This window comes from Diadema setosum, chromosome 22 (assembly GCF_964275005.1).
Source record: "Diadema setosum chromosome 22, eeDiaSeto1, whole genome shotgun sequence".
Lineage (NCBI taxonomy): Eukaryota > Metazoa > Echinodermata > Echinoidea > Diadematoida > Diadematidae > Diadema > Diadema setosum.
In genome coordinates, this window is record NC_092706.1 from 24,244,956 (window position 1) to 24,271,492 (window position 26,537).

Consider the following 26,537-nt stretch of genomic DNA (forward strand, 5'->3'; position numbering starts at 1 on the left):
TATCATTAAAGGTATGTACAGTAGATAAATAAATTCTGTCAACCCATTAACTTCAATAACACACATAGCATAGGATTGCTTTCTGAATATCTACCTTTAAACATTTGTAATAAGCATAAAAGGTCCAAGGGATGATAAATCACTTTACTAAAGAAGCACACATACAAACAAACAAACTGTGAAACTTGTGGTACTTTATAAGCTCTAAAACTATACTATTCTGCACCACTGTATTGCTTGTATCCGCACACCAAAAATTCACACTAAATTTACAGCAAACATCACTATGAAAAACAACAAATAGCATATAAGGTGTACATATACATGCAACTACGATACTAATTGCAGATACTGCCACAAGTATACTGATTTTGCCTCGTTTTGTGCCTATATTGGCATTTTGTCAATTTCAGACTTCAGAAAAGATATACCTGTGAAAAAATTCAAAACATGATTATCAGCATAAAAGACCTACAGACGGTAATTCATGACACGAAAACAGGGTAGCAGAAATTGATAATGGGTCCCGTATGAAGTCAAGATAGGACGGAATATAAAATTGAAGATGCTTGTTTACACCTGCACTTGTTGACAGAGAACGACTGAGAAAACAGAAACAAGAGACAGACAGACAGACAGACAAACAGACAAACAGAGATACAGAGAGAGAGAGAGAGATATGACAAGTAAGAGAGGTAAAATGGGAGAGACCAAGAGTGAGAGGGAGAAAAAATCTCTCACTTTTGAGAGAGAAGAGAGAGAACAAAGAGTAAAAGAGGTAGTGTTTGTGAGTAAGAGTAAGAGATAATATGAGTATTAAAGAGAAAGCGTTTTTGTGAGAGAGAGAGAGAGAGAGAGAGAGAGAGAGAGAGAGAGAGAGGGAGTAGGAGGAGGAGGAGGAGGAGAAGAAGAAGAAGAAGAAGAAGAAGAAGAAGAAGAAGAAGAAGAGGTGTAATGTGTGTTTGTGTGAGGAGAGGGAGAATGTGAGAGAGGATTTTTGAGAGAGAGAAAGGGAGGGAGGCAGAAACGGTGAGCCAGTAAGAAATTGAGCGTTTTATCGGAAATTTCACAAACATAGTTGTTATGCAAAGAGAGGGGGTAGAAGAATCTATACATTTCATTGAATATTTCACAACGTTCAAAGTTGTTAAGGGGAGAGAAAGGGAGAGGGAAAGAGAGAAAGAAAGAGAGAAAGAAAGAGAGAAAGATAGGGTAAGTACTGCATGCTTATGTCCTGCATACATTAAGACGCATCAATTCACTCGGCGTCCTCTGGAAAAGGGTCTCACCATCCGCTGCGGTGTGGCAGAGAGGGTCACATGTTAAGTGGCGCGGCCGACACGACGCGGAGGCACGAGATCAGACCCTCGCGCTCGGCTGCAGACTTCCGACGCCTCGTTACGGCGACGCCGCGGCGTCTCCGTGAGGCCCAGGCGCCAGGGAAACGGGGAGGTATAGTTGTATTGTGGGATTGACTTTCGGCAGGCGCCAGGTGCACACGCGGAGGTGGTGCGGTCGGAAGCGTTATAGGGATCAGCGCAGACGCTCTCGGAAACCGATGCCACTCCGCGCCTTATCTCACGGTCATCCGCTGGTAAACAAGACCGCAGAGTCCTAGATCTACAGCGCTTTCTGACACAATTTTTTTTTTTTCCACTTCAAGACTCGAAAGAAACTTTCCCGGAGAAACCTCAAAGGGGACATCATACGCATACCTCTTCTTGAGAACTATCCCAAGTAAAGTACAAACAATGCAATTCTTTCTTTACTTGATACAGTTACAAATTCTCTCCCTACTACTATCTTTAAGAAGCTTAAAAGAATATTTGCTAGGTGGTTAGATTTTCCATCATGGAATACATGATAATTAAACGATTTTGTTTGTTTGTTTTTTCTCTCCATGGGTTTATATGATTAGTACCCATTATTTAATTTTATAACTAAAGTGTATTTTTGGTATCTGTTTCTGTAATATTTTCATCTGTTTCATGTTATCAGAGTAAAACATTATTGTTTCATTGTCTTCTTTTTGGTGGGAACTTCCCGACCCCTGGTCTGTGGTAGTTTCCATGTTTCATGTATAGTTATTGAATGTTATGTATTGCACGTTTGTGTATCTGTTCACTGTCTTCAGTTTGTTATTGTACAAAAGTTATGTTGTTGTTTTTTTAAATAAAACAGAAAAAAGTTCAAGTTCAAATTCAAGTTTTATACAGAAACGACCACTGCACTTCTGGAGTATGCACACAACACTCAGATGGAGAAGTAAACAAGGCTATATCCTATCACACAGGTGGGTCTTCAGGAGTTCTAAATGATGGGAGCTTGTGCTTGTAAGATGAAATCACAGAACTTTGAAAATACCACTCTGCTTTTAACAGCACCCAATGTACTATAAACTTAAGTGCAATATTAAGGAAGAAAATGTGACACTGCCTTTAAATGAAAATTCTATTTCAAGGAACAGAACATAGACTCACCACTGATAATACCATACACAACACTGCATACCTCCACAGGTACATAATTGCACAATGACATGCTTGGAAAGGCACAATCATTTCTTAGAATTCTCATCTTCGTTTTTGACAAGACTTCTCCGAGTCCCCGCATTACCATCGGCCTTGACCCCAATCAGTCTTCAAGAGATGGAGTCCATTACCCGTTAATAATCTCTTCTCGTTTCCCCCCTCCATGGCTTGATCGGACTCGGCGGGGGCAATGGCCGATGCGGAGAGGTCTTTTCTGCATATTCCTAGTCCATGCTGGCATTCTGTTCTGATTTCGCTCCTTGAATAAACTAAAGGTCCCCCCTCATCCTTCTCATCATTTGTATTCTAACCATCTTGATTGGCATTGCTTCCATCAACACAATAATTACCACTACCACCACCATCACGTTCGTCATTGGTATCATGGTGGCATCTTTTGAATTTTTTTTATTTTTTTATTGCCGTTTTCAATATCATCCTCCATGGCATACCTCTTCTCCTGCTCTTCCTTCTCCTCTTCCTCCTCACCCTGTTCCTCCTCTTTCTCTTTCTTCTCATCTTTCTTCTATTCATCTTTCCCCTATTCATCTTTCCCTCCAGTCTCAACTCTTCCTCCTCCTCCTCCTCAGCATCATCATCATCAACATCATCATCCTCCTTCTCCTCCTCCTCCTCATCATCATCATCATCAACATCATCCTCCTCCTCCTCCTCCTCATCATCATCATCAACATCCTCCTCCTCCTCCTCCTCATCATCATCATCATCAACATCTTCCTCCTCCTCCTCCTCCTCCTCCTCCTCATCATCATCATCATCATCATCATCATCATCATCATCATCATCATCATCAACATCCTCCTCCTCCTCCTCCTCCTCCTCCTCATCATCATCCTCCTCATCATCATTTCCTTTTAAAACAGCCATTATCTAAATTTCAATGTCCCCATCACAACTAGCGCCATCATCTTCACTATCATTATCATCGTTACCTTATTATCAAGATTTCCTAAACCGTAAGGATAGGACAAGAACTCATCACTCACAACCAACTGACCCCAAGGTTTTTGTGAATTGCAAGGCAATATGCCCACCATTTATCAGTTTTGTGTGTGCATACAGAACTCTGAAGAATCTTCCCTTTAACACAAATTGTTTTTAAAATAGAGCCAATAAATGACAAACTTCCCTAACGCAAGTGTTTCTCTTGAATCTACCACACCCTAAATACGTCATATCATGATATTTGTTTGTTTGTTTGTTGTTGTTGTTTTTTTTTTTTTTTGGGGGGGGGGGAAATAATGTTTGCTTGTAAAATTATCATCCTTGAGACACACACACACGGAATAGCATGATTTTTGGATAAATTTGATGTCAATATTGAACAAGACTTGCATCTACTCCACCTCATAAATAACCCTTACTTTAATGGTGCATACTATACATGTAGCCAAGGCATGAAGGCCTCCACAGCCTGAAAATATCTCAATTAAAAACGACATTCACCGGCATTTGTTTTTATCATTAGACACATGGAGCATGATTGTACGACCTGACCTACAAATTACCTCACTGGGAGCGGGTGCCTTTGAAGACCTCACTCCGCAGCGTGGCTGCCGCAGAAACCTGTGATTAATGGCTTGATTTACAGACAGTTATAAACTCATCTATCTTCTACCTAACGGCAGGCATGGAAGGTAACTGCCTGAAGCCAGGAAACCTTATGATTCCGAGAGAAAAGAAACTACTACTACAACTCAACCAAATAAATTTGTCCACTTTCCATAAAGTTTCGGAGTCATGATAGCTCTGCTAGAAGAGGGGTTTATTTTCTATTTTATCAGCCTTGGCAAAAATGGATATGCTCATTCCAAGATTCTGCAATTGCCATAGACTTTGTACAGGCCATAAAAGGTTTCATTAGGCAATAGGTTAATTTTCTACAAAACAAACTACTGTAAAAGTGGAAATTTTTCCCCGTGTGGAAATGTTTGCACATTTCGCACCCAACATGAAACCAGCGCAAATATGAGGGAGTGCTCAGAAATTTTGTCTCATTTTGTCTCTGATTTCAATGTGGGTATATTGTAGGGGTATATCTGGTATGTTACATGTATTTTGATTATTATCATTTTGATTATTCTTTCATATTCATATCATTTTGCATGTCCAAGCACCTGAGTATGCTCATGAAAGTGTCAATGGGAGATGCATGTTGTAGCAAAATCAAACCGTCCTCAATGGGTCAATGTTGGGTGTGTGAGAGCATTCTGTTTTAAGAAAAGTTTCTTAAGATTTCGAATATTTCTTTGCAGGTCCTCCTATTAATATATCTGTGCATGTTTTCATCTGTTCATTCCTTTCCCTATCAAGAGGACTTGAAGGAATCAGACAAGGTCTAATATTGATACTTGTGTAATGACTCTCCCACACATGTTTTAGTACAGTAAACACATTAAAGTCATAGACATGTATGTACATCCCTTCCGCTAGCGACAAAAGTTTCTTGCAGTAACTTTTGAGTCCATTCTGGTGGTTCTAAACTCCCAATAGATTTTCTACCTCATTTCTATTTCTTAAAGTGCATTTTGAATATCCTACCATACATATGCTGTGATATGTTACATGTTTTCAATCTCTACTTGAAAAAAAAAAATGATAATGAATTTCCTAGTAACTAAGCGTTGTATTATACCAACTTCAAAACAAACCTAAACTCAATATTCATGAAAGGGGACACAGTACCAATAAAACTACCCTCATTATTAGAGCAAGCACTCTTTAGTGAACTGAAGGAAAGGGAGAACATTAAGGCAAATTTTTCTCATTTTATTTTTTTCTTTAATAATCGATCCAACATTCCTCCCTCTCGGACGCTCCCAAATTATTACTGCTTATTTCGGCCAGCGGCGCGGCTCCATTGACGTCACCGAGGAACAATTAGCATGAGTTAATCAAAGACGAATCATAGCCCGCCGTGTAAGCTCCTCTGTCACCGGATAAAACAACACAGCCCCCGGGAGTGTCGGCCAAGCTGCTATGCTGATATCAGACTGCCAGAGGATTTGATTGACTCAGATATATCAATTCCCTTTTTACCCCATCCCCCTTCTTTCTCTCAATCCCTCTATGAGCAAACAAATGTAAGTATAAGCAGCCTCTTTCTCTCTCTCTCTCTCTCTCTCACACACACACACACACACATATATAATATACACATACACACACAAATATAAGAAGAGTTTGAATGCAAAAATAGATTATGCCATTTTTTCAAAGGATGGTGATTATCATACAGAGAAAATAGCATCTTTTTCATGATACTGCACTCATTACGTAAAAAGAAACAATTTTCAAGTCATTGTCAAAATTATCTTATACATTTCAATCACTTTCTTTGTGACAGCAGCTTTAAAGGCATTATTTACCATTTGCAGATGAAATAAAATATCCAGCTTCAGTACTTCAAAATAGTTCTAAAATGTGAGTTAGGGATAGAAACTACCAATATAAAAATGTTTATCAGTATAATCAATGTAAAGTATGGTTAGATACACAAAATGTGAGCTATAGTTATGATAAAATTGTTTAATAAGCAAGCAAGCTAGAATAAACCGTCAACAGTTACGGTTTATTGCGCAAAATAGTGATATCTCCTTATATTTTAGGGTTTATTGTGAAATTTGTATATATGGTAGAATATTTTTAAGGGACTGTACGTACTGGTTGAGGTGACGATTCAGGTTTATGACATTCCTAGGTGAGATAATGAGAAACCTCTTATGAAATATGAAAGAGCATGTAATCTTGAGAAGGATTCAATGTTTATTATTTTGATGAAAATTGGTTTTCAAATGGCTGAGATATCCAAAAAAGTGATAATAATAAAAAGGCAACAGGCCACGCCTGTTTATTAGGATCTCTTTGTTTCACCTTGTTTTTGGATATCTCAGCCATTTCAAGACCGATTTTCATCAAATAAACTTTTGATTCCCCTTAGAATTGCATGTTCTTTGACATCTCATAGAGTGGTTTCTGAATATCTCGCAAAACGTTAAAAGCTAAATCCTCACCTCAACAAGAACTGTACAGTCCCTTTAAGATACAAATGACCTACACATATGCATCAAATATGATAGCTCAAACATTTTTTTTTTTTAATCACTGCTCCCAATGGTAAACGGTACCTTTAATCCAAAATATCCCGCTTTGATGAAAACTCCAAAATATCCCATTTTGATGAAAATGGATATATCTATTTGGCAGTCAAACTATATTATTATACACCTCAGTTCACTTCATCACCCACCTTGATATACAGCTGTACCTGCCTTCATCTCAAATGTTCATTTGCAAACTGACCGAATCTACACTTTTTTTTCACACACACATTAATACAAACAAACACACATACACATTAAAATTTTGTCATGTGCCTGGGATAACAATGTAAATGCACGTGATTTCAAAAAAAAGGTGTGCCTGGGGAAAAGGACGTCAATGCACGTCAATGAATCGCGAGCGTTCGCGCCATTTTCCCAGGCACACGATGATATATCTAGATCCCTTTCTTCTTTTCCACTCTGATGCTTGTATCTTGCTGTTTGTGTCCTTTTTTTTTCCTGTTAAATTATAGTAAATCCCTCCTTCTCCCTCTGTTCGAACAAAATCATTAATAGTCTCTTTACTCTAACTTTTTTTCTCTCTCTCTTCTTTCAATCAAAAAGTCTCTTTTTGCGTGGACACAAAGTACAACTTGTACTTGCCTTCCTGTATGCCCATCCACTTTAGTTTATTGTGATATTTTTTCCCCCTGAGCCTTTCCACGATCTCCCATTTTCTGTATGATCCATTGCTTTTTCCCTCCATTAGCAGTAGTTCAGCAACAGTTACACAAAATTGAATTAAACCTCTTCGCACAGCCTACTGAGCGAGTGAATTCTGGCCAACAGACTCTCGCAATCTAGACACATTTCACGCTTGTTAAAAAAAAAAAAAAAAAATTGTTTTCATGATTGAGTTTCCAAATCACGTTGTTTGCATTCATTAAGAATGCATGTATGGATATGTTGAGTATACAGTGCCTCACCAAATAATCTGGAACCACTTGAGCCTGAAAGCTGTTTGATTGCAACAAAATTAAATGTAACAAACCTTTTATGTAACAAATGGAAACAGAGGGAAACTGACAAAAAAGGAATATAATTTATTAGTGGAAAAATGAGCAAAGAAAATAAGCTGTACAGTATGTCCCCCCCCCCCCAAAAAAAAAAAAAAAAAAAAAAAAACACCCAATACGATTAAGCTGTCTAAGTGCTACTTCAGGGTCTTCAAATGTTGTTCTTAGCTCTATTTTACAGAAAACCCCATTCAATTTGGTTAAAGTGGTCACAGAGAAATGTGGATTGTTGTATTAAAAGCATGACATGAGTCTGATTCTTCCAAGTTTAGCACTTGGATGCTCTTGGAACTGCATATTAATGTGTAAACACAACAGACAGAACTTGGAGGGAAGGGATTCCTCACATGCTCTACAAAAATCATCATTTCTCTTTAATATACCACTGAAGCAAACTGAATGGGGTTTTCTGTGTCAAAGATGTGGGCAATGAGTTATACAGAGTGTAGTTTCATGCTCTGAAATTGTGCTTGGATTGATTCACTTATTTTTAAAGTTATCGTTGCAGAGGGCACCGTGGTAATTTTTTTGGGGACATACATTGTATGGTACAAGGCAGAAAATCAGTGTTGCCAGAGAAAATCTGTCATGATCTGAAGCCAACGTCCTTCTTTGCTGTATAAGGCATGCAAAACAAGAACTGCAAAATCAAATGTAGGTGCCTACTCATTCTAAGTGATGCACCTGAAGTAAATTTCATTAACTCTCTGATGTTGATGAAATCTAATATTTATTCCGGATACACTTTGATTTAAAAAAAAAAAAAAAAAAGTACAACAAAACAAACACACACAGGAAAAATTGCTATGATGTAAATGCAAACTACAAACATATTGAATAACCAACCAACAACTACACTCGTTCATGAATTCCTAGAATTTGCCCAGCGAAGGATAAAAGTACTGTATGTACTTGCACAGACCTTAGAATGCTCCTTCCTTTAAATATGCTTCAAAGAGTTACCACACGAACTTCCTTTTTAATACTTTTTGTGTGTTTTTGTTTGTTTTGGAGTTTTCTTTTTTTTTTCCCAGTTCAGATGCTTATTCATCCATCCACACATATCAGCCAGGGTGGACACGTTTTACTTGCATCGCCAACTGGAAAAACAAAAAACAAACCCCCATAAAATCAATTTCTTGCAGGCTTCCAAAAAGCCCACGATTTCCTGGCTGACATTTTTGTCAGCTCGGGTGTTTCTTTATTGCAGTCAGTTCCACGTCTACCCCACCCCCACCCCCCTCCCCCCACCTCTTAAACCCTCCCCATCCGTCACATCTACACCCCTTTCCTGCCCATTTGGGCGCTGAATATTTGATGAATATGGCGAAGGCGATGTGTTGAGATGACATCTCACGATCGACGGTGGTTTATCAAATCGCAGCTAAAGTTGTAAATACATTGTATCATGAGGTTTTGGAATCTTTCAGTTGCTTCAGGATAAAGCACAGGTTCTTTACACTGTATTCCTGGGATTTGCATAAGTAGGTCACTCTGTGATCTCTCAGCATTTAAGGACACGTTCAGCTTCACATACATTCAGATTTTAATAGTGAATGCAGTGATTAGTAGTATATACATCACTGAAAGTTTGAGAAACAGCAGACAATCCATTGTTAAAAGTTGTAATTTTTTGTTTGTGGCACTACAACTTCAAATTCATAACATTTGAACTGATAGTCTGATTTTCCTAAAACTTTTACTTATGTATTCTATCCATAATGTAGCATTCTCTCAATTCACATGTATATGAAGGTGAACTTGTCCTTTAAAAACATGTATGTGGTGCATCACCACATTACCTACATGTATATAAAGTCAGATATCATAAAAGGAAGAAAAATGCGCATAAATTGGACCTTGGCGATACAACCTTAACCCATTGAGGACAAGTCCCAAGTATACTCGGGCATGCGTCTATGGGAAATGCGTGTTGTAGCAAAATCGGTCCGTCCTCAGCGGGTGAACAGTTTTCTATGAAACTTTTATTTTCTTTTTTTAAAAATTCAAGTCAAGATATTAGTTGCATTCAAACAAACACAATAGTGGGATAATGATCACAATCCAAATACAAAGACTATTTGCACCTGTTCACACAGACAGAAATTTTATATCCACTAATTGTTGATTGTGATAATTTGTCACACAAACTGCGCATGCACGAAATCTACCGAAATGGTGACCCTTGCTGTTGTGTCTGTGCACTGTTATGCATGTTCTGAATGAAGGGATATAAAAATCTCAAGATGTTTTGCTCCAGTGTTCACATACTCGCTGCGGTGAAAGTTATTGCCTTATATTTCTCAAATTACTGTCATGATTCCGAAATTATCGCAAGGTTTGTTGGGATTTGGATACCAACACTGACCGCACTATTTAGTGGGATTTCTATGCCCACACAGAAAAATATCTCAAGCTTTGGATCACGACGCAAATCTCAAGATTTGTATTATGCTAATTCACGTAAAGTGTGAATCCCACTAATTATCAACAACAAATTTGACATGGTGCAATTGTTTATCACAAAGTTGTCTATCAAATGTATTCAGCTTTCCACCGAGCAAGTGAGATATAGTACAATGACAGCAAAAACAAAAATGAGAAAGATTTCTTTTCCACCACTCAAAAGCTTATGAGATGTTGCCGGTTTTTGCACTACTATGTGCGACTACGTCAGTGGCCGCCACAGAGATAAAAGTGTGAATTCAGGTCGTTCAACTTCTGTTTGTGTTTTTTTCACCTCCGTGTACTATACTCAAACGTGATGCACTTCACCATCACGTCGTTGCTGTTGTTTCCTTCCATTACAATGCAGCATTTCAGCTAATTCGATTAAGGCGAGCGATGAGTATCCATCCCTATCCGTGTGCTTCCCACACTCCCTGGGAAACAAATTTTTCCCTCCCGCGATTGGGCTCGCGCATTTTCGATTTGCGGCAATTATCAACCTCGGAATTGCTGGAACAAGAACGAATTTCAGATCATTAGCCACTGGAGGTCTGGCGCATTTGGTTATCATTTTGTATCTTTTCCTGTGTGTTTTGTTTATTCTCACCAACACTGCTGATTTTTCCTTGCTCATTACAGCCAGAGGAGTCTGTCAGTGATGATATCCAGTGACAAAGAAAGGATTAATTTTGGAATTGAAATTTTACCCCGTTCCTCCCCCCCCCCCCACCCCACCCTCATGCAAATGCGGTATAAAATTAACACAATAAATATCAATTTAACATATACACATCGCTCCCGAATCTTTCATGGCTATACACAATTTGGGGGAGGAAAAAAAACAACAATTTGAGGGGGCAAGTTTTAAACTGTCTGCGCAGTCTACACTAATGCTGGGGTCTTTAGAGAAAATATGTTAAAAGGCAAGTTAAATGGTCCTTTAATAGGGTGGTGAATACTAGATGTTTATTTCAATGTTTAAGTATCAAACAAAGCTGAACGTCACCCAACATAAAAAATACAATACACATTGACTTTACTGAGAAGGCAGAAAGAAAATGATTCCACATACATGTACATGTATTTTATGAACAGAATATTTCATAAACTTTAAGACTTTCAGACCCTGAGCATCACGTTTCAAACTATGTTCGTAAACATCATTCAAAATGTGTTTTGAAACATGATTTTCTCTATCGACATTAGTAGATAAATGCAACCTTATAAAGCCAAATGCCCACTGTGCGACCTGAGCCTGCGAGCTGGTGTGAGCTGTATGGGGCGCCAAGTGTTGCATGGCCTATTTCGTTACGAAATCAGTCATTTTGTAACGAAATGTTGTCATTTCATCAACAAAATGTTCATACGAAATGACCGATTTCATAACGAAACAGGCCATGCGACACTTGGCGCCCTATACAGCTCGCACCAGCTCGCAGGCTCAGGTCGCACAGTGGGCATTTTGCTTTAAATTCTCTCAGCAAATTATTGCATCTCCCAGAAATTCGGCAGAGATGACATTTCCTTTCCTCCTATTCTAGAAAATAATGAACTTGGAGAGAAATAAACTTTCTTAAGGGTACATTATACGTACTTACCGATATGCTGTGGGGATTTTGTCATATGATACAGGGAAAGATAAATGGTCCTATATAAATGTTGTTCATCATCATCCTCATCATCATCATCGTCATCATCACCATCATCGTCATCCCTACCATCATCATCATCATCATCATCATCATCATCATCATCATCATCATCAAACACAAGTTTCTTCTGATGACTTTCAGCCAGCAAAAAACAATATTGGCATCAAGCAAGCACAGCTGTGAAAAGCTAGGGTAAAGGGTGTCAGACTAGGTCATCTTCAGGGCTGGGAGGCACACCAGCAGGTTTAAGTACTTGGCCATGAAGACTTCTGTCCGCATCATTAGTTTCACTAAGGAGCACCGGGTACATATAACTGTCGTTAGTTTTCATTAGTTTCATTAGCCGAGTCTTAGTGGAGGAAAATTAATGGGCTTGAGTCAACCCGGTTCCACTGAGACTACCGAGAGAACATCAACTTAATAGGTAATTTCATCTCCTTGGTGAGTTGCGTTATTACTTGTCAATTTTATGGAAGAATAAATCAGACCTTCTAGTGAAATGCAATCTTCTGTAGATTTCTGTTAGTATTTAAGATTTCACATAGGCAAGAACATCTATTTATTTATTTTTTTTTTTTTTAGTTTTCTAATATCTTTTGTGCCTTCATCACTGGCATTCTCCCTTTCCCTCAGTTTCATTTATAATAGTGTATCACTGAATAAAATTGATGTTCACACATTTTGTACGGCATCATTATGCAAAAAAAGAAAAATAGATCAGACATCTTTCTTTCAAATGATATTAGCATTATCAATTTAATAGTGTATGTACACTGATAATTGTGAAAATGAGAATGTTTTAGTGTCTTTTGTAATCAATAAAATCCAGGAAAAAAAAAAATCAAGGAACAACTGCCCCATTTGTTGGGTTGACAAACCATCTCAGAGTTTCCTATCAATAGCACATCAAAACTACCGTCCCCATTTTCCATAAATTTCACGTACCATTTTCGCACAAATTGCCGTTCTTTGCTGCATTGCCTGCATGTATTCTAAAATAGTGTTGTGTATTGTACTACTGATCAGGGAAATGAGAGAATGCAGAAAAAAAGTATAATTTTTCTTTCTCCATCCACACACAACATCCTCTACGGGATGAAGACATCTTCACTTGCAAAACGCCCTAAGAGGATTTGAAAAGAGACGGGTTCGCTGCATTGTGGCCAAATCTGGAAACTCAAAGTAAAGTGTACAATAAATAAACATCATCTGATATAGAGCAATCAAAGTGGTTTAGTATTAAGTTGTCAAAAGCTTTATTCAGCTGCAACTTGATCTAGCTATATAAAAGAAAGAAAAAAAAAACAAAAACAAATTGACTAGTGGAGTGTTGAGCTACAGCCTGATGATAGAAGCTTCAACTTCAAATGGTTGTGTGAAAAGCTTTATCAAAAACAAGTTCATTCCATTCTCGGTGATGTAAGATACTTGCGAATGAAGCTGCCAAAAAAGGCAAAACACAGAAATATGGGAAAATATTTTCAATCAAAACTTCAAGAATATTCCTTCTTATAGCAACAAGGGAGGTAGCACTGAGAAAGGTTTATTTTGTTCTGTCTGATGATGGGCTTAACTCAAAATGTTTAACATTGGTGCTCACCCTGTTTTGAGATCAATCTTTTCATGTGATGTTAGAGCTCATGATATACAAAATGAGAAATGAAACAAACTTCCTTTGAAAAAAAAAGGAAGCAAAAAGTTGACTTCTGACACTTCACTTATATTGCAAAAGTGAAGAAAGATTTCTCAATGGACTGCATCTGACATTTGTTCACAAATAGGACTTAACAGGTTAAGCAACTCTTCTCATTCTCCTTCTTCACACATTGCACCCCTTCCTTAGCAACGGCCTCTTCCTCCATCAAGAGAACCGTGCTTCCTCTGATCCGTCAGTCACAACGCCAGCAAACGGCGCCACGCTGGCGCCTCCTGCAGGTTCTTTTTGTCGGTGACTGCTCCGCGTGAAGGAAAAAAAAAATGGGGGTGGGGCGATGCGTTATGCCAGAAAGCATGACTGAGAGGATGAGGAGGAGGAGGAGAGAGACTGGGGGGGGGGGGGGTTGAGATGGCATGATGAGAGGAGAGAATAGGAAGGAGGGGCAGGGTGGGGCTGGGAGGGGCGGAGTGGGGTCTGAAGGGGCCAAGTGAGGATGGGATCTCTCCAGTTTCATGAAGCAGTTAATGTACTTTGGCTTCTTGGTACCTACAACCATCCCCTGCCCCCCCCCCCCCACCCCCGCCCAACACACACAAAGTGGCATGCATGGTAATTACACAAGTGTATTCCCCAAGACCACACTTCCCTCTCGTGTCCTCTTTTGCTTCCTTTAAAAAACATAACAAAACAAAGCAAACAAAAAACATCTTTTTCCCTATATGCCCCTCATCTACATAATCTTGCATTCTCATCTTTTCCATCCATAATTACCATTGAGAGCAGCGACTTAAAAAATGTTCAAGGTATTACATTTGATGCATATGTGTATATCAGTTGTATCACAAAATATCCCACCATGTAAATATTTTCCAATAAAGCCTAAAATATAAGGAGATATCACTATATTTCTCACTAAACCATAACTGTAGACAGTTTAGTCTAGAAACATTTATCATAACTATCGTTCACATTTTGTATATTTAACAATACTTAACATTGATTATACTGATTTAAATCTTTACTGATTGTTTCCATTCCTAACTCACATTTTAGAACTATTTTGAAGCACTAAAACTGGATTTTTGTTTCATCTGCAAATGGTAAATAATGCTTTTAAACTCCATTCTGCAAAAGACAATCCCCTTGCATAAATCATTCTAACTTTATCTCATACAGTCTCATACAGTATAAATGCACTGCACACCCACTCTTTCCTGCAATACTGCAAGACAAACACGATGTGCTAAACCTTGCCTATTTCAATAAGATTCCTCTTCTCTTTGCCAGCAAGATGAACCAAACTTGACTTTTTATCGCCTCCTTCAAAATATGTTCTTCTTGATCAACGTCACTTCATACAACTGTATTTGTTCATAATAGGGTTCCCATCTTGACAAGGCATTTTTTCTGATAGCAATACCAAAACAGTATATCTTATGTCAATCTTCCAAAAAGGTCTTTCATCATCAAACACACCTCTTTATCAATCAAGCTGCCTCTTTCCCCTCCAGTTACAGTATCTTCTCACTCTAATCAGCAAAACTGATGTCATTTCTCCCGCTATTTCTATTATTTCACACATTAAACCACAGTTTTGCACACCTGATTTAAAGAATAGAAATCTAAAAAAATCACCACAAAAAGAGGCATCCATTATAGTCCCTCCAAACTGGGTATACTATTACTAAGTATCACTCCGATATTTCCTGGGACTAGTAAGCCTTTAGTGCCATGCCTACTATGTTCTCTGTTGCCTGTCCCTGAACACCTTCCCCTCTCCCTCCACTCCCCCTCCCCTCACCCTCCCTCCCCCATGATTATTTTTCTCTCTCTACACCTGTCAAACAGATACAAACTCCGACCTACATTCACGCACCGGCAATGTCAACGTCCTCCAGCATGTTGCCTGATACTCATGACAAAACTTGTACAATAATTACAGTCATGAACAAACTATTTCATTGTCTCTCCCCCTCATTTTTTTGTTTGTCTCTCTCTCTTCTCATTTTTTTTTTCTCTTTCTCCTTCAGCCCTTTCAATTATTTTCTAGAATTACATGTCCTCTCTATTAAACAGAGTGGTATATAAATCTTATCTCACTCATTCTATATTATTTTTTTTTAACTCTATTAAATCTGTTGTACAGCACGATAAATAGCTCAACTTTCTTTCCCCTGTTTCTCTGTATTTCTTCTTTATTAAAGTCAAGTATCTTTGCTTCTCTCTGTATGAGCACCTGTATGCATCCCGATCTGTTTGTATTTTTTGCATTCTCTCATCTCTCTATATTTCCTCTGCACTGTTATCTTTTTATCATTCCTTGCCGGTGAGAATAGCATACTTTGAGAGACAGGTCGCCTATTACATTGAGTGTATATTACATTGAGTGTATATATAAAACTATCTTTTTCTCACACACACACACATTCTCTCTCTCCCTCTCCCTCTCTTATCTGCCCATGCCAGTGAAATGCTCTCCATCTATCTCTTTCTCTCCCACACACATATTTTTTTTTCTTCACCCTAAATTGCATGTTAAAAAAGAAAAAAAAAATACATATATATATTCATATCATGTGCATTTTTTTTTCTCCCAAGCTTTCATTCAGCTTGGCAAATGGGATATAAGTTACCACAGCACGCTTGCTGATGTTTATGAGATTTGCAGAGACTTACACTGATTGCATGGAGAAAAAAAAAAGGATAATACCAGTAATCTTGCAGACAGAATCTTTGCTTGAATGTGGGAGATGATCTCATATCTACCAAAGATAAGCTAAATATATAATAATGCAATCTGAAAGAAGAGATACCACAAGACATCTAATTTTGCTTCGAACATGAGAATGGAAAATGATTGGACTATCCAATCTAAGACTGAATGATATTCATGTGTGGTTTGAGTGTACCCCGATCCAGTTTTCTTTCTTTTGTTCTCAGGGAAATAAGGCGGGGGAGAGCATTTTCCAAGCTGATGCAGAACTGTCAGGTGATACCCAAAGGAATTTTGTGGTATATCAGACAATAGGGCCATTCACATTTATGGTATTTATATACAGCGGTATTTGAAATACCACAGCATTTTGAGGGATATTTCATAGTGTGAATGCAAAGACCTCGCAAAGACAGGTGAATAGTAATTCAAGCTTTGTGTAAATTATACATAGGGCATTTGAGCATGAATTATGTCACAAAATACCAAAAAAAAAATTGTACTGAAAGCATTACATACATGCATTCCCTTTTCTCAGTGTACCCCCTACATACTTCAGGTATTCACACCTATGACCTTTCACTTCCATATTTAATTCGTTTGTCACTGCTGGAATGCTCCTCTGAACTTATTTGCACTAAAGATGCCTAAACAGGTTAAACGAAAACACCATATCTTTTTTTTCTCTCTATGAATATATTTCTTCTAATCCAAGATTTGTCCCACATCCCTCGACTGTTTTACCACAAAGGAGGACATTGCCCGTATCCGTGGCAACCTTGCCCGACATCAATTTGCTCCAGTGTTGACAGACGGGCGACAAGTTGTCCAGGGCTGTTTAAAGCTAATTCAGATATCTACTGGAAAATGAAGTACATCTTCAGTGCATCCCTTCACCCCCTCCCCGCCAAGCTCATTCTCCCTGGAGGATGCGTAGTCATGACCACGCCCGTGCTCCCGGGTCCACCCTTCCACTCATCAGACCGGACTTTCAAGCTCGCACCATCATCATCGTCGTCGTCATTGTCAAGGGCTCCGCGTTTAATTTGGGGGGATTGGGGAAAGGCGGCTGCTCCAGGATTAAACAAGCTTTGCTCTGAGAGGGATTCGTGTAACATCCTAGAGTAAGAGGTCACGCTGGTTTGTGCCATCAAAAGAAGAGTTGTTTGAAGAGGCGGAGAAGTTGTTCCGATGGTGTTCTTCTTTCCGGGACTGAAGGGATGCTACACAGCTAGATAAACAGCCAAAGACTAACCCTTGAAGGTATTAGATCTCATTTCCATAACAACACAGTGAATTTGGGCTATTTTTGTGTGCATCCCGTGAAATAAAGATCGCATGCCTGCCGGTGAAACCTGACCTTATACTGCAGTGAAAACACAACAATTGCAAAGACAGTTTTTTTGTTTGCTTGATTTTTGTTCATTCCTGGCAAACATTACTTAAGAATTTTGATGAAAATTCTGCCTCATAAAAATTGCTACCTTCTGTTTTATTGTTGGGGAGGGGGTATATCTTGCGTGCTTATAAAACAAGTCATATTTTGTGCAAATAGAGAATAAAGAATAAAGCAAACAAGTATCTAAATGAAAGAATGTTTGAAGCAGAAAGGTATAAATTTAAATGTTCAAGCTTCTACCAACCTTCAATTGTAGTGGGCAAGCTTTCTCAAGCCTCACTGCATAAGGCTTGAGAAAGTCCTCAGGAGTAGGACGAAAGCTTGCCCACTACAATTAAAGGTTGGTAGAAGCTTAAACATTTAAATTTGTTGTCATCCCCAACCGATGAAAGCTTGAATAGCAGAAAGGTATGATACAAAAAACAGTGCTACTAAGCACACATCAAAATACAGTACTCACATCTGTGCATTAAATTTCTCCTCGAGAAATCTTTTGCAATAAAAATGATAAAATTTGCAAAATACGTTCAAACCATTTCATGTAAAATGTACCCCTGCAAAACAACTTTATTTCATTCCATCCTTTGGTCTTTCATATCACTCTATAATAACTGCTTCATCTGAGAGCCTCTGCTTTGCTGTTATGTTTGTTAATGTTTTCTCCTTTCAATACTGTCTGAATGTGTTCTACCAGTTTCTGACTAAATAAAGATTGAATTAAAAAATTATTCTGAAATTTATTATAGGGAAGTGGGCCAGTTCAAACCTATCCTTAAATTCAGACACAGTTTCAACCGTCAGGACAGAGCTAGTTGTCAACATTACCTGTTGTTTAACCTTTACAGTGTATATGTCCAGGTCTAATGGCTTATTAACCCGTTGAGGACGAGTCCCGAGTATACTCGGGCAGATGTCTATGGGAAATGCGTGTTGTAGCAAAATCAGTCCGTCCTCAACGGGTTAACATTTTTTTTTTTCAATCAAAATTCAGCAGTCCATTCAAACTTGACCAATAGTTGAAAAGTAAACAAGCCTAATCACGTCTAGCGATGTGCCCCAGTCCACACACAAAGTCAAAAATTACACGGGGGAAGGATTAGGGGGATTAGCTAATCTCTACTCAATGACGACTGTTTTTCAGACATGTGTGCCAATCAGTGAAGAAAGCACCCCAGCACGTGTGTCAGTCAGAGAGCAGAGTGTGGTAAGGATTAAAGGGTACAGCAGAGCTCCTGATGATCTACAAAATGGTATTGATATCAGTGACAGTGGGTAAATGGTAACTTAACAAAGCTGGAAATCTACCCTTGGTATTAGGGTACAGGTGCAAATCTGATATTTTCATCTCCCCCCCCCCCACCCTCTCTCTCTCTCCCTCTCTCTCTGCCACTCCTTGTATCCTCTCTCCACTTCTTTCTCCTATATCTTCTCTTTCTCAATCTCTATTTCTCTCTTCTTCTTCTCTATTTCTTTCTTCTCTATCTTCTTTATCCATCTCATCTCCCTCTCCGGTCCTGCATCTGCCCCGCCCCTCTCCGACTGTCCCTCCTGAATCCTGAGATGCGGTCCTACCTCCTGCTCCTCCTGGTGGAGTCTCGGTGTCTGTCGCTGACTTGTTATCTCATGCAACATCAAGTCCTCATTACAGTTCCCCCGTCTCCGACAGCACCGATCATCTCAAAGTCAAATAAGGATGCCTGTCCTTTGCTCCTTCCTTCCCTTTCCATCTCTCCCTTTCTTTCTCTCCCTCTCTCTTTTCTATATCTTTGTCCATCTCTCCCTCTGTTTCTTCTCTCCCTCTCTCTATCTCTCTTTCTTTAACTCTCACACTCCGTCTCTCTCTCCATCTCTTTTATCGTCTTTACCTTTTACCTTGTGCAATCATGCCATCTTCCCTGTTCATCTCCTTTCAACCGTTTGTTCCTCAAGGGAACACACACTCCTAAATCAAGCACATATTCATTGACATACAGCACTGAGACAAACTTACCAGGATACCTGTAGATACTCGATGCAAACACATCTTTATTGATTATCCATCCATTCAAATACATTGATCTATCTATTTACCTATCTATCAATCTATCCATCCATCCATCTATCCATTTATCTATCCATCTATCTACCTCTCTATCCATCTATCTATCCATCCATCTATCTATCTATCTCCTATCTATTTATCCATCCATCCATCCATCCATCCATGTATCTATCTATCTATCTATCTATCTATCTATCAGTCTATTTACCTGCATGTATTTACAAAAGAAACATGAACGATAGGTTAGTTGTTGCTAATTAATTGCTGTTGCTGTCTATTAAAATCTCTTGATAAAGCAGTCTTCATCTTTGGGCAATTGAAAGTTGTCTTCATGTCTACAAACAGTTTTACAGTAATATGCAGAATCCTTGCAATTCCAATAAATGCACAAAGGTCCATATCTGGATTTGAATGCATTCATTCATTCAGTCATTCATTCATTCATTCATTCAGTCATTCATTCATTCATTTTTTCCATTTCCAATAGAAACATGAATATTTTTCAGATCGAGATTCGGAAATCGGTATTTTTAATCCCATCGTTCGTAGCGCGTGCGAAACTCTATTGGGACCGCGGGGTCAGTCTTCGGTCATGCAAGATTCGCGCATGCGCAGTTTGGCCACTGATCGTCCTTTCCTTGCTGCGAAGTGCGATTTTTCCCTGTGTATGAACGGTCGAAAAAAAAATCGAAATTTGGATCGCGATTGAAATTTCGATTTTCATTGTTTGTGAACGTGCCCATAGATACCTGTACCAACACTTATAATGTCATCACCAAAGTTGTATTTTAAGATGACAAAAAAAAAAATTGACATCATCAATGGAAATAACTGTCTGTATCTGAAAATATACTAGAAAAAGCGCTCCTTGATTTGTGCAAACTGGTATTAAAAAACTTTTAATTCCCACCTGTCTTTTTTCCAATGTATACGTGTTAATCATCGACAATGCATTATTCTGTTTTTAGGAGCGTATTATGCAGTATTTTCATATTTTCATTTGCAACATATTCTCACCGGAATTCCATTTCTTCATCTATCCCATTGTTCAAACTGTGTATCTGTGGTTGCTAGGTGTTTACTTGGAAGAAAAAAAAAGTGCAGAGGAAAATTTTGTAGCTATGATAGCAAAACCTGGAACAGCTACTCTTCTACCTCTACCTACAATGTATCTCTCCTCTCTCTCTCTCTCTCTCTCTCTCTCTCTCTCTCTCTCTCTCTCTCTCTCTCTCTCTTCTCTGTGTCTGTCTGTCTGTCTGACTTTTTCTCCTTCCCCTTCTTTACTCCCCTTTCTCTCTGCCTATGTGTTTCCTCCAAACTTTGCCCCCCCCCCCCAATATTACACTGAGACCTGTTGTATCTCTGCAAGTCAAGTGACTGCCAGGCATGCATAATTTGCTAAAGGAAAGGGTATGAAACAAATTGAATCTCATAAAGAACTTGAAAAGAATAATGTGTCAATTTAAACTTTATATCAACCAAAAAACAAAAACAAAAGCAAACAAACAAACAAACAAAAAACCAAACAGGAGATTGGGCTTTAACCTGTTGAGGACGAATCCCGAGCATCTACTTGAGCAGGTGTCTATGGGAAATGTGTGTTGTAGTAAAATCAGTCCGTCCTTAACGGGTTAAATTATTTCACCTTCAAAGGGATTACTTTGTCATGAGATTTGTTTGTTTTCTCTTCTTTTCTTTGTGGATAGCATGATGGATGGAGATGGGGCTATTTCATACATTGTGTATGGGTCTGAACCATCAGAACGCAAACTCTTGGCCTGTTGGGCTGTATGACTGGTGAACAGAGAGGGAGCCCCACTGCTTTTCACAGCAGACTGCATTGACTATTTGCTCCATCTGCTTGGCAGATCACAATCATCACATCACACACACTACAGTACGTGCACATACACTGTACTTCAGCTTTGAAAGAAACAGTGTTCTGTTCACAAGAAACTTAATGGTAAATCAAAGGAATATATAAGTAAAATGTTCAAGCATCATTTTCTCAAAGCTGGGGGAGGGGGCAGAGAGGATGAATATGATTTATAATGTACATAGTGTAACCATATCTCTACAGAGGTGTTAACCGCTCTGCCATTCTAGACAAGACAAAGTGATACAAACATTTAACCTCACGAACTCGCTACCTTATGAATGTGATACTGTAAAAGTGAATATTTTCGCGCGACTACTTTTTCGCGCTAGGCCGGGTCAGAAGAGTGTCGCGTGTTTTTAATTCCGCGGAATCAAGACATCACGCACAGGAACGTATGGAAAGCAAAAATATTCGCGTGTTTTTATTTTCGCACTAGTTTCTGGTTGCGCGAAATGCGCGAAAATTTCAACACCGCGAAAATTTCCACTTTTACAGACAATAGACTGAAATGACATGCTTTGGTGTTGTAAGAAAATCCAAAAGCCCATGCCATGTATCCAAGGAAAACTCAGCTGCCATGGGAACGGAGCCAGCCAGGCCTGCCTGCATAGGCAAAACCAGCCACAGCAGTATCTATGTATATAAACATGATACCACAGATTACTTTTTCTGACAGGCTTTTGAACCACCTTAACCCGATGAAGACGAGTCCCGAATATTCTCAGGCAGACGTCTATGGGAATCGTGTGTTATACTTGTATAACAAAATCAGTTGGTAATCAGTGGGTTAAGGAGATTCTGAAACCTACCCGCTGTATAAACGGGGTATAAGATTCTACCAGAGTACCGAAGTCTCTCTTACCTCTGTTTTTGTCTTGTACTTCTTCTTCTCCCTCCTGCTCTTCTTCTCCTTCTCCCTCTGTTTCTCATCTTTTCTGTCGTCCTTCTTGTCATCTTTCCTGTATCGGTCAAAAGCAGGAAGAAATCAGAAAAAACTCAATTTTATACAATACTTAAGAAAAAGAACTAGCATTTGAACATTTTCAGAAGCAGTGAATGGGTCTACAAATCTTTCCAATTATCAGTGCTTCCGTGTTGTTTTGTTTTTTCTAGGTTCACATTGAGTTCAATCTTTAACTAAAAAAAAACGCAAAATGAAACAACAAAAACTTCACATACATACACACACACACACACACACACAAAGTGAACCATGCAGTAGCAACTTTGAGACACATGCATAATATCAATACATTCCTTAAGTGCATAATATATGGACAAATCTAAAATGTTTGCCTTTTCAAGTAGCACATGAATGAATTGTTGCAATGGGTAGACCCATAGTCAGACAATATACATTGTACCTCTTAATACGCCCCTTGATTTCACTCAGTGGCTAAAAATCATTGTACCCTCATAAAGGGATTCCAACAAATAATTTACAGGTTGTGGCAACCTTTATTTTCTATACTCATGAAGAGCATTTTAACAACAATATTCAATATTTCCCAGTGGCTTAATGATGGTTCTAAAATGCAGGGAGAGGAGTTTGCCATAGAGAATATATTCATTCATTCGTTTTATTTCATTCTTCGGATAAAAAGATTGGTGAATAACAATCATGCATTATATATACACAACATATACAGGTATGTTAAAAAGTATTTCAGCGATCAAATACGATACCATGCTTCTTCTTGAAAGGCAGATTTAAGTTGATCATTCTTATTCAATGGAATAGATGCAAATTACCCTATCAATATTATTTTTATATCTGCTACTGTAATCACATAAATTGCTGTGGTGCACTACTTTTGGCTAGTGTCATTTACCATGATGATTATGATGTCATGTGTGGACAACAATATAAAGAAAATATAAAGGGAATTCCACAAAAATTCACTTTTCTAGCATAATGAAAGAGCACTTGAGTAACCGCTTTCATAAAGCAGGGGGAATACAGAACGCAGGGGGAATAATTGCTACCCTTGTATGTCAGTATCCAGTTGATGGAATGTGTAATTTTCATGAAAAATGAATTTTTGTGGAATTCCCTTCATATTTTTTTTTATATTGTTGTCCACACATGATGCCATAACCTCTAGTAGTCTCCTCATCCAGCAGTTCCAACACCAAAATTTGAAAATTCATAACTTTTGCATCGATTGTCTGATTTTCCTCAAACTTTCACTGATATTAATTTGTTCTACGAATGTCGCTGCTTTCGCTCAATTAACATTTCTCTTTGGGTTTTGGTTTCCTTAAAGAAGAGAATCTGGAAGCATTCAAAACACTGCCAGACGGGAAGGAATGTCTGTTTTCTGTTTGGGAAGTGCGACTCTTGTGTTAAATGCATTATTTGGTATAGTAACAGGGCTCTGAGGAGAGCCAAATGTCAGTTTAAAGGTTTACAACCACCGTGATGTTCTGCACTACCTTCCCATTGTAAGAGAGTTTGTCTGTATTTTCTTTCTTTTCTAGAAATCTTGGGCATCTACGAAATATCTCGGCGGAGTCGCAAAGTTCATTTCCCACTACGTTGAGATCCTTGAAAAATCATTGCCAGAAGACCCCAGAGCATTGAGTTTCACATCACAGCTTGAAGACACATGACAGCTTGAAGACAGTCAACAAATACAGCAGAGTAATATGATGTCTAGCGAATAACAACAACAAAAATGAAGAAATTACATAAACTACACTATATGCACATGTGAAGACACAACAAATATATGCAAACTTATATTTCTTATCTAAAGTTTGTACATGTGTATGTACATATTAAATCTTTACTGCGAGTAATAACTCACATGACGATCTCTACTTAATTTCTGTTTCTGTTTTGTTTTGTTTTTTCATGAGAAAAAACAATTTCAAATCGGTGCATTCAACAAAATGTGCAGGTATTTGGCAACATGTAAATAACAGCAACTGACACTTGTTCTTCTATGAATTTTTAAAACTTTAATACTAGTATTTTAATCTCTTTCTTCTTCTTCTTTATTGAATCTTGCAATATCAAGGAAAATATGTGACCCGCTACAACATAATGATCCTAAAGTCGGGCGAGGACGATTATTTGAAAATTGCATGACACAATTGCCTAATCTTTCTGCTTTAAATTGATATATAACACGTCTCAAAAAAATAATCGGCTGCGGAGATATCGATGTTTAAAAGAGAGCATGTCAAGACGTCTGGGAAATCACTGTTTCGAGAAAAGCGCCCTAAAAGTTCTCCTTGCGACGCAATCACAATCAAGAGACACGCAAGTCAGTATTCACCTCCGCGCAATAGAAGTTAAGCCCTAGCAACCCCCGAAATGCTCATTCAAACACAGCGTCGGCGGTCTCCTCACTGACCAATCAGTGACCAGGATGTCAGGAGAAGCGGCTAGGCATAGCGCAACCCGCCCGCACGCACCAGTCGACTGGGCAGTGTGCGAGCTTCACGCTTCGGTTAGCGGCAAGCAGCAAACTGACCAATGAGATCACTCTGGTCGTTGTTAGGGGCGGAGCCTATGTGTGGCCCTCAATCCAAATGTTCGAACCAGTTTCTGCTTCGTTGAAACGCCCAAAAAACATGGCCCAGAAAAACGCTATTTTTTGGTCTTTCCTTTCATCATTTTGCTTCAAAATTTCGACAGTTGATAGAAGACATGTCAGACTCTAATAATATGTCAAATACAGAAAATCGTAAGTTTTGACCAATTTTGATGCTCTAACTTCAAACTCGATTTTCACGGCTTCGACCGTGCGCGACTTTAGGACCATTTTGTTGTAGCGGGTCACATATGCTTGTGGGACCATGGGTTTTGATGTATTAAAAACCCTGGCTTGAACCCACTTTATGAATGTGTTTTTCATGGGGATAGTGGTAGGGAATGATCAATACATTAGCAAGGTGATGTGATTTCTTCAAAACAAGGATGTACATTGTACACAAGTATACATGCATGTAGCTGGCATAAGATTTTAAAAAAGCACAGTACTGGTCTATAAAGAATGTAAGGGTACCTTATCATTTATTACCCATTCCCAATATTTGCTGGGACAGATTAAGGCCCTGGGTATCTCTCACACACACATACAAAGAGCACTTAATCTGGTCCTTGGCAAACAGAGGCGCCTTGATGTTAATAATGGCTGTTGAAGACAAACCACTAAAAAACCAGACAACACTGCTGTCCCTATTGAGTTGGGGTTTGTAGACACACTCTGATTGTGTTTGCTCGAGAAAGATACTAGATGTTCAGGATTAATGAATGCCATAGGATTTTTGTCGTACCCAGGTGACAAAATGGTACACGATTTTTTTAACGACTGGCACCTACGTAACGAGTCTATACTGATGATGGTATGTCTAAAAGTCAAAGATATCGTGTTGTATAAGATATGTTTAAAATAGTATTTGATGCTGAGCAGAGATCCTCTCTTCAAGAGTGAGCCTTCCTTTAATGAGAGCTGGGTTTTTTTTTTTTTTACTGTATAAGAGGTTCTTATGGTAAAAACAATAAAGGATGCCTGCCTTCCCATTCAGCCCCTTATTTAACTTTCTAAGTGAAAAACATTTTATTTCACAACAACAAAGCTCTAACATGCTGGTTAATGTCAGTCATGATTTCATCTCCAACAACAAACTTGAACACACAGTAGTGAGGTTCACATGACAATTCTAATCATAACGAATACCTCAAAGTTTTACACTTTGATGATTAGATTGTAGCTTAGGGCACTCACTTAGTGTGGACACACTCAAAGGTTAGAAATGTTTAAAGATTAGAAATCTTGAAGATTAGTGGATGTTTCGAACCACAAGCCAAGGCTTAGTATTCGGGGGGGGGGGGGATCCCACTTGTAGTTTAGTGTCGTATGAAAAGAGTAATCAACAAAGTTGAAAGTTAAAGCGTGATCTCTTCATGAACCCCATTCCCCCCTTGTAGCTTTCAGGTTAATTACTTCCAGTGCATGTTGTACACCACTGTATCATCACACATTATCAGGTTTCCTGCTAGCGCTGTGTGTATATTTCTTCCGGATGTGCGATTTTAACATCAAGTGGGACTCTTACTTGAAAG

General features: G+C 38.6%; 1 protein-coding gene across 1 annotated transcript in view; it reads right to left on the reverse strand.

Moving 5' to 3' along the window:
- LOC140245015 (uncharacterized) overlaps positions 1 to 26,537 on the reverse strand; it is a 352,187-nt gene that overhangs the window by 290,854 nt on the left and 34,796 nt on the right. Inside the window, exon 2 of the mRNA XM_072324605.1 lies at positions 22,323 to 22,419. Within this exon, the coding sequence (XP_072180706.1) occupies positions 22,323 to 22,419 (97 nt within the window). The remainder of the gene's footprint in view (positions 1 to 22,322; positions 22,420 to 26,537) is intronic.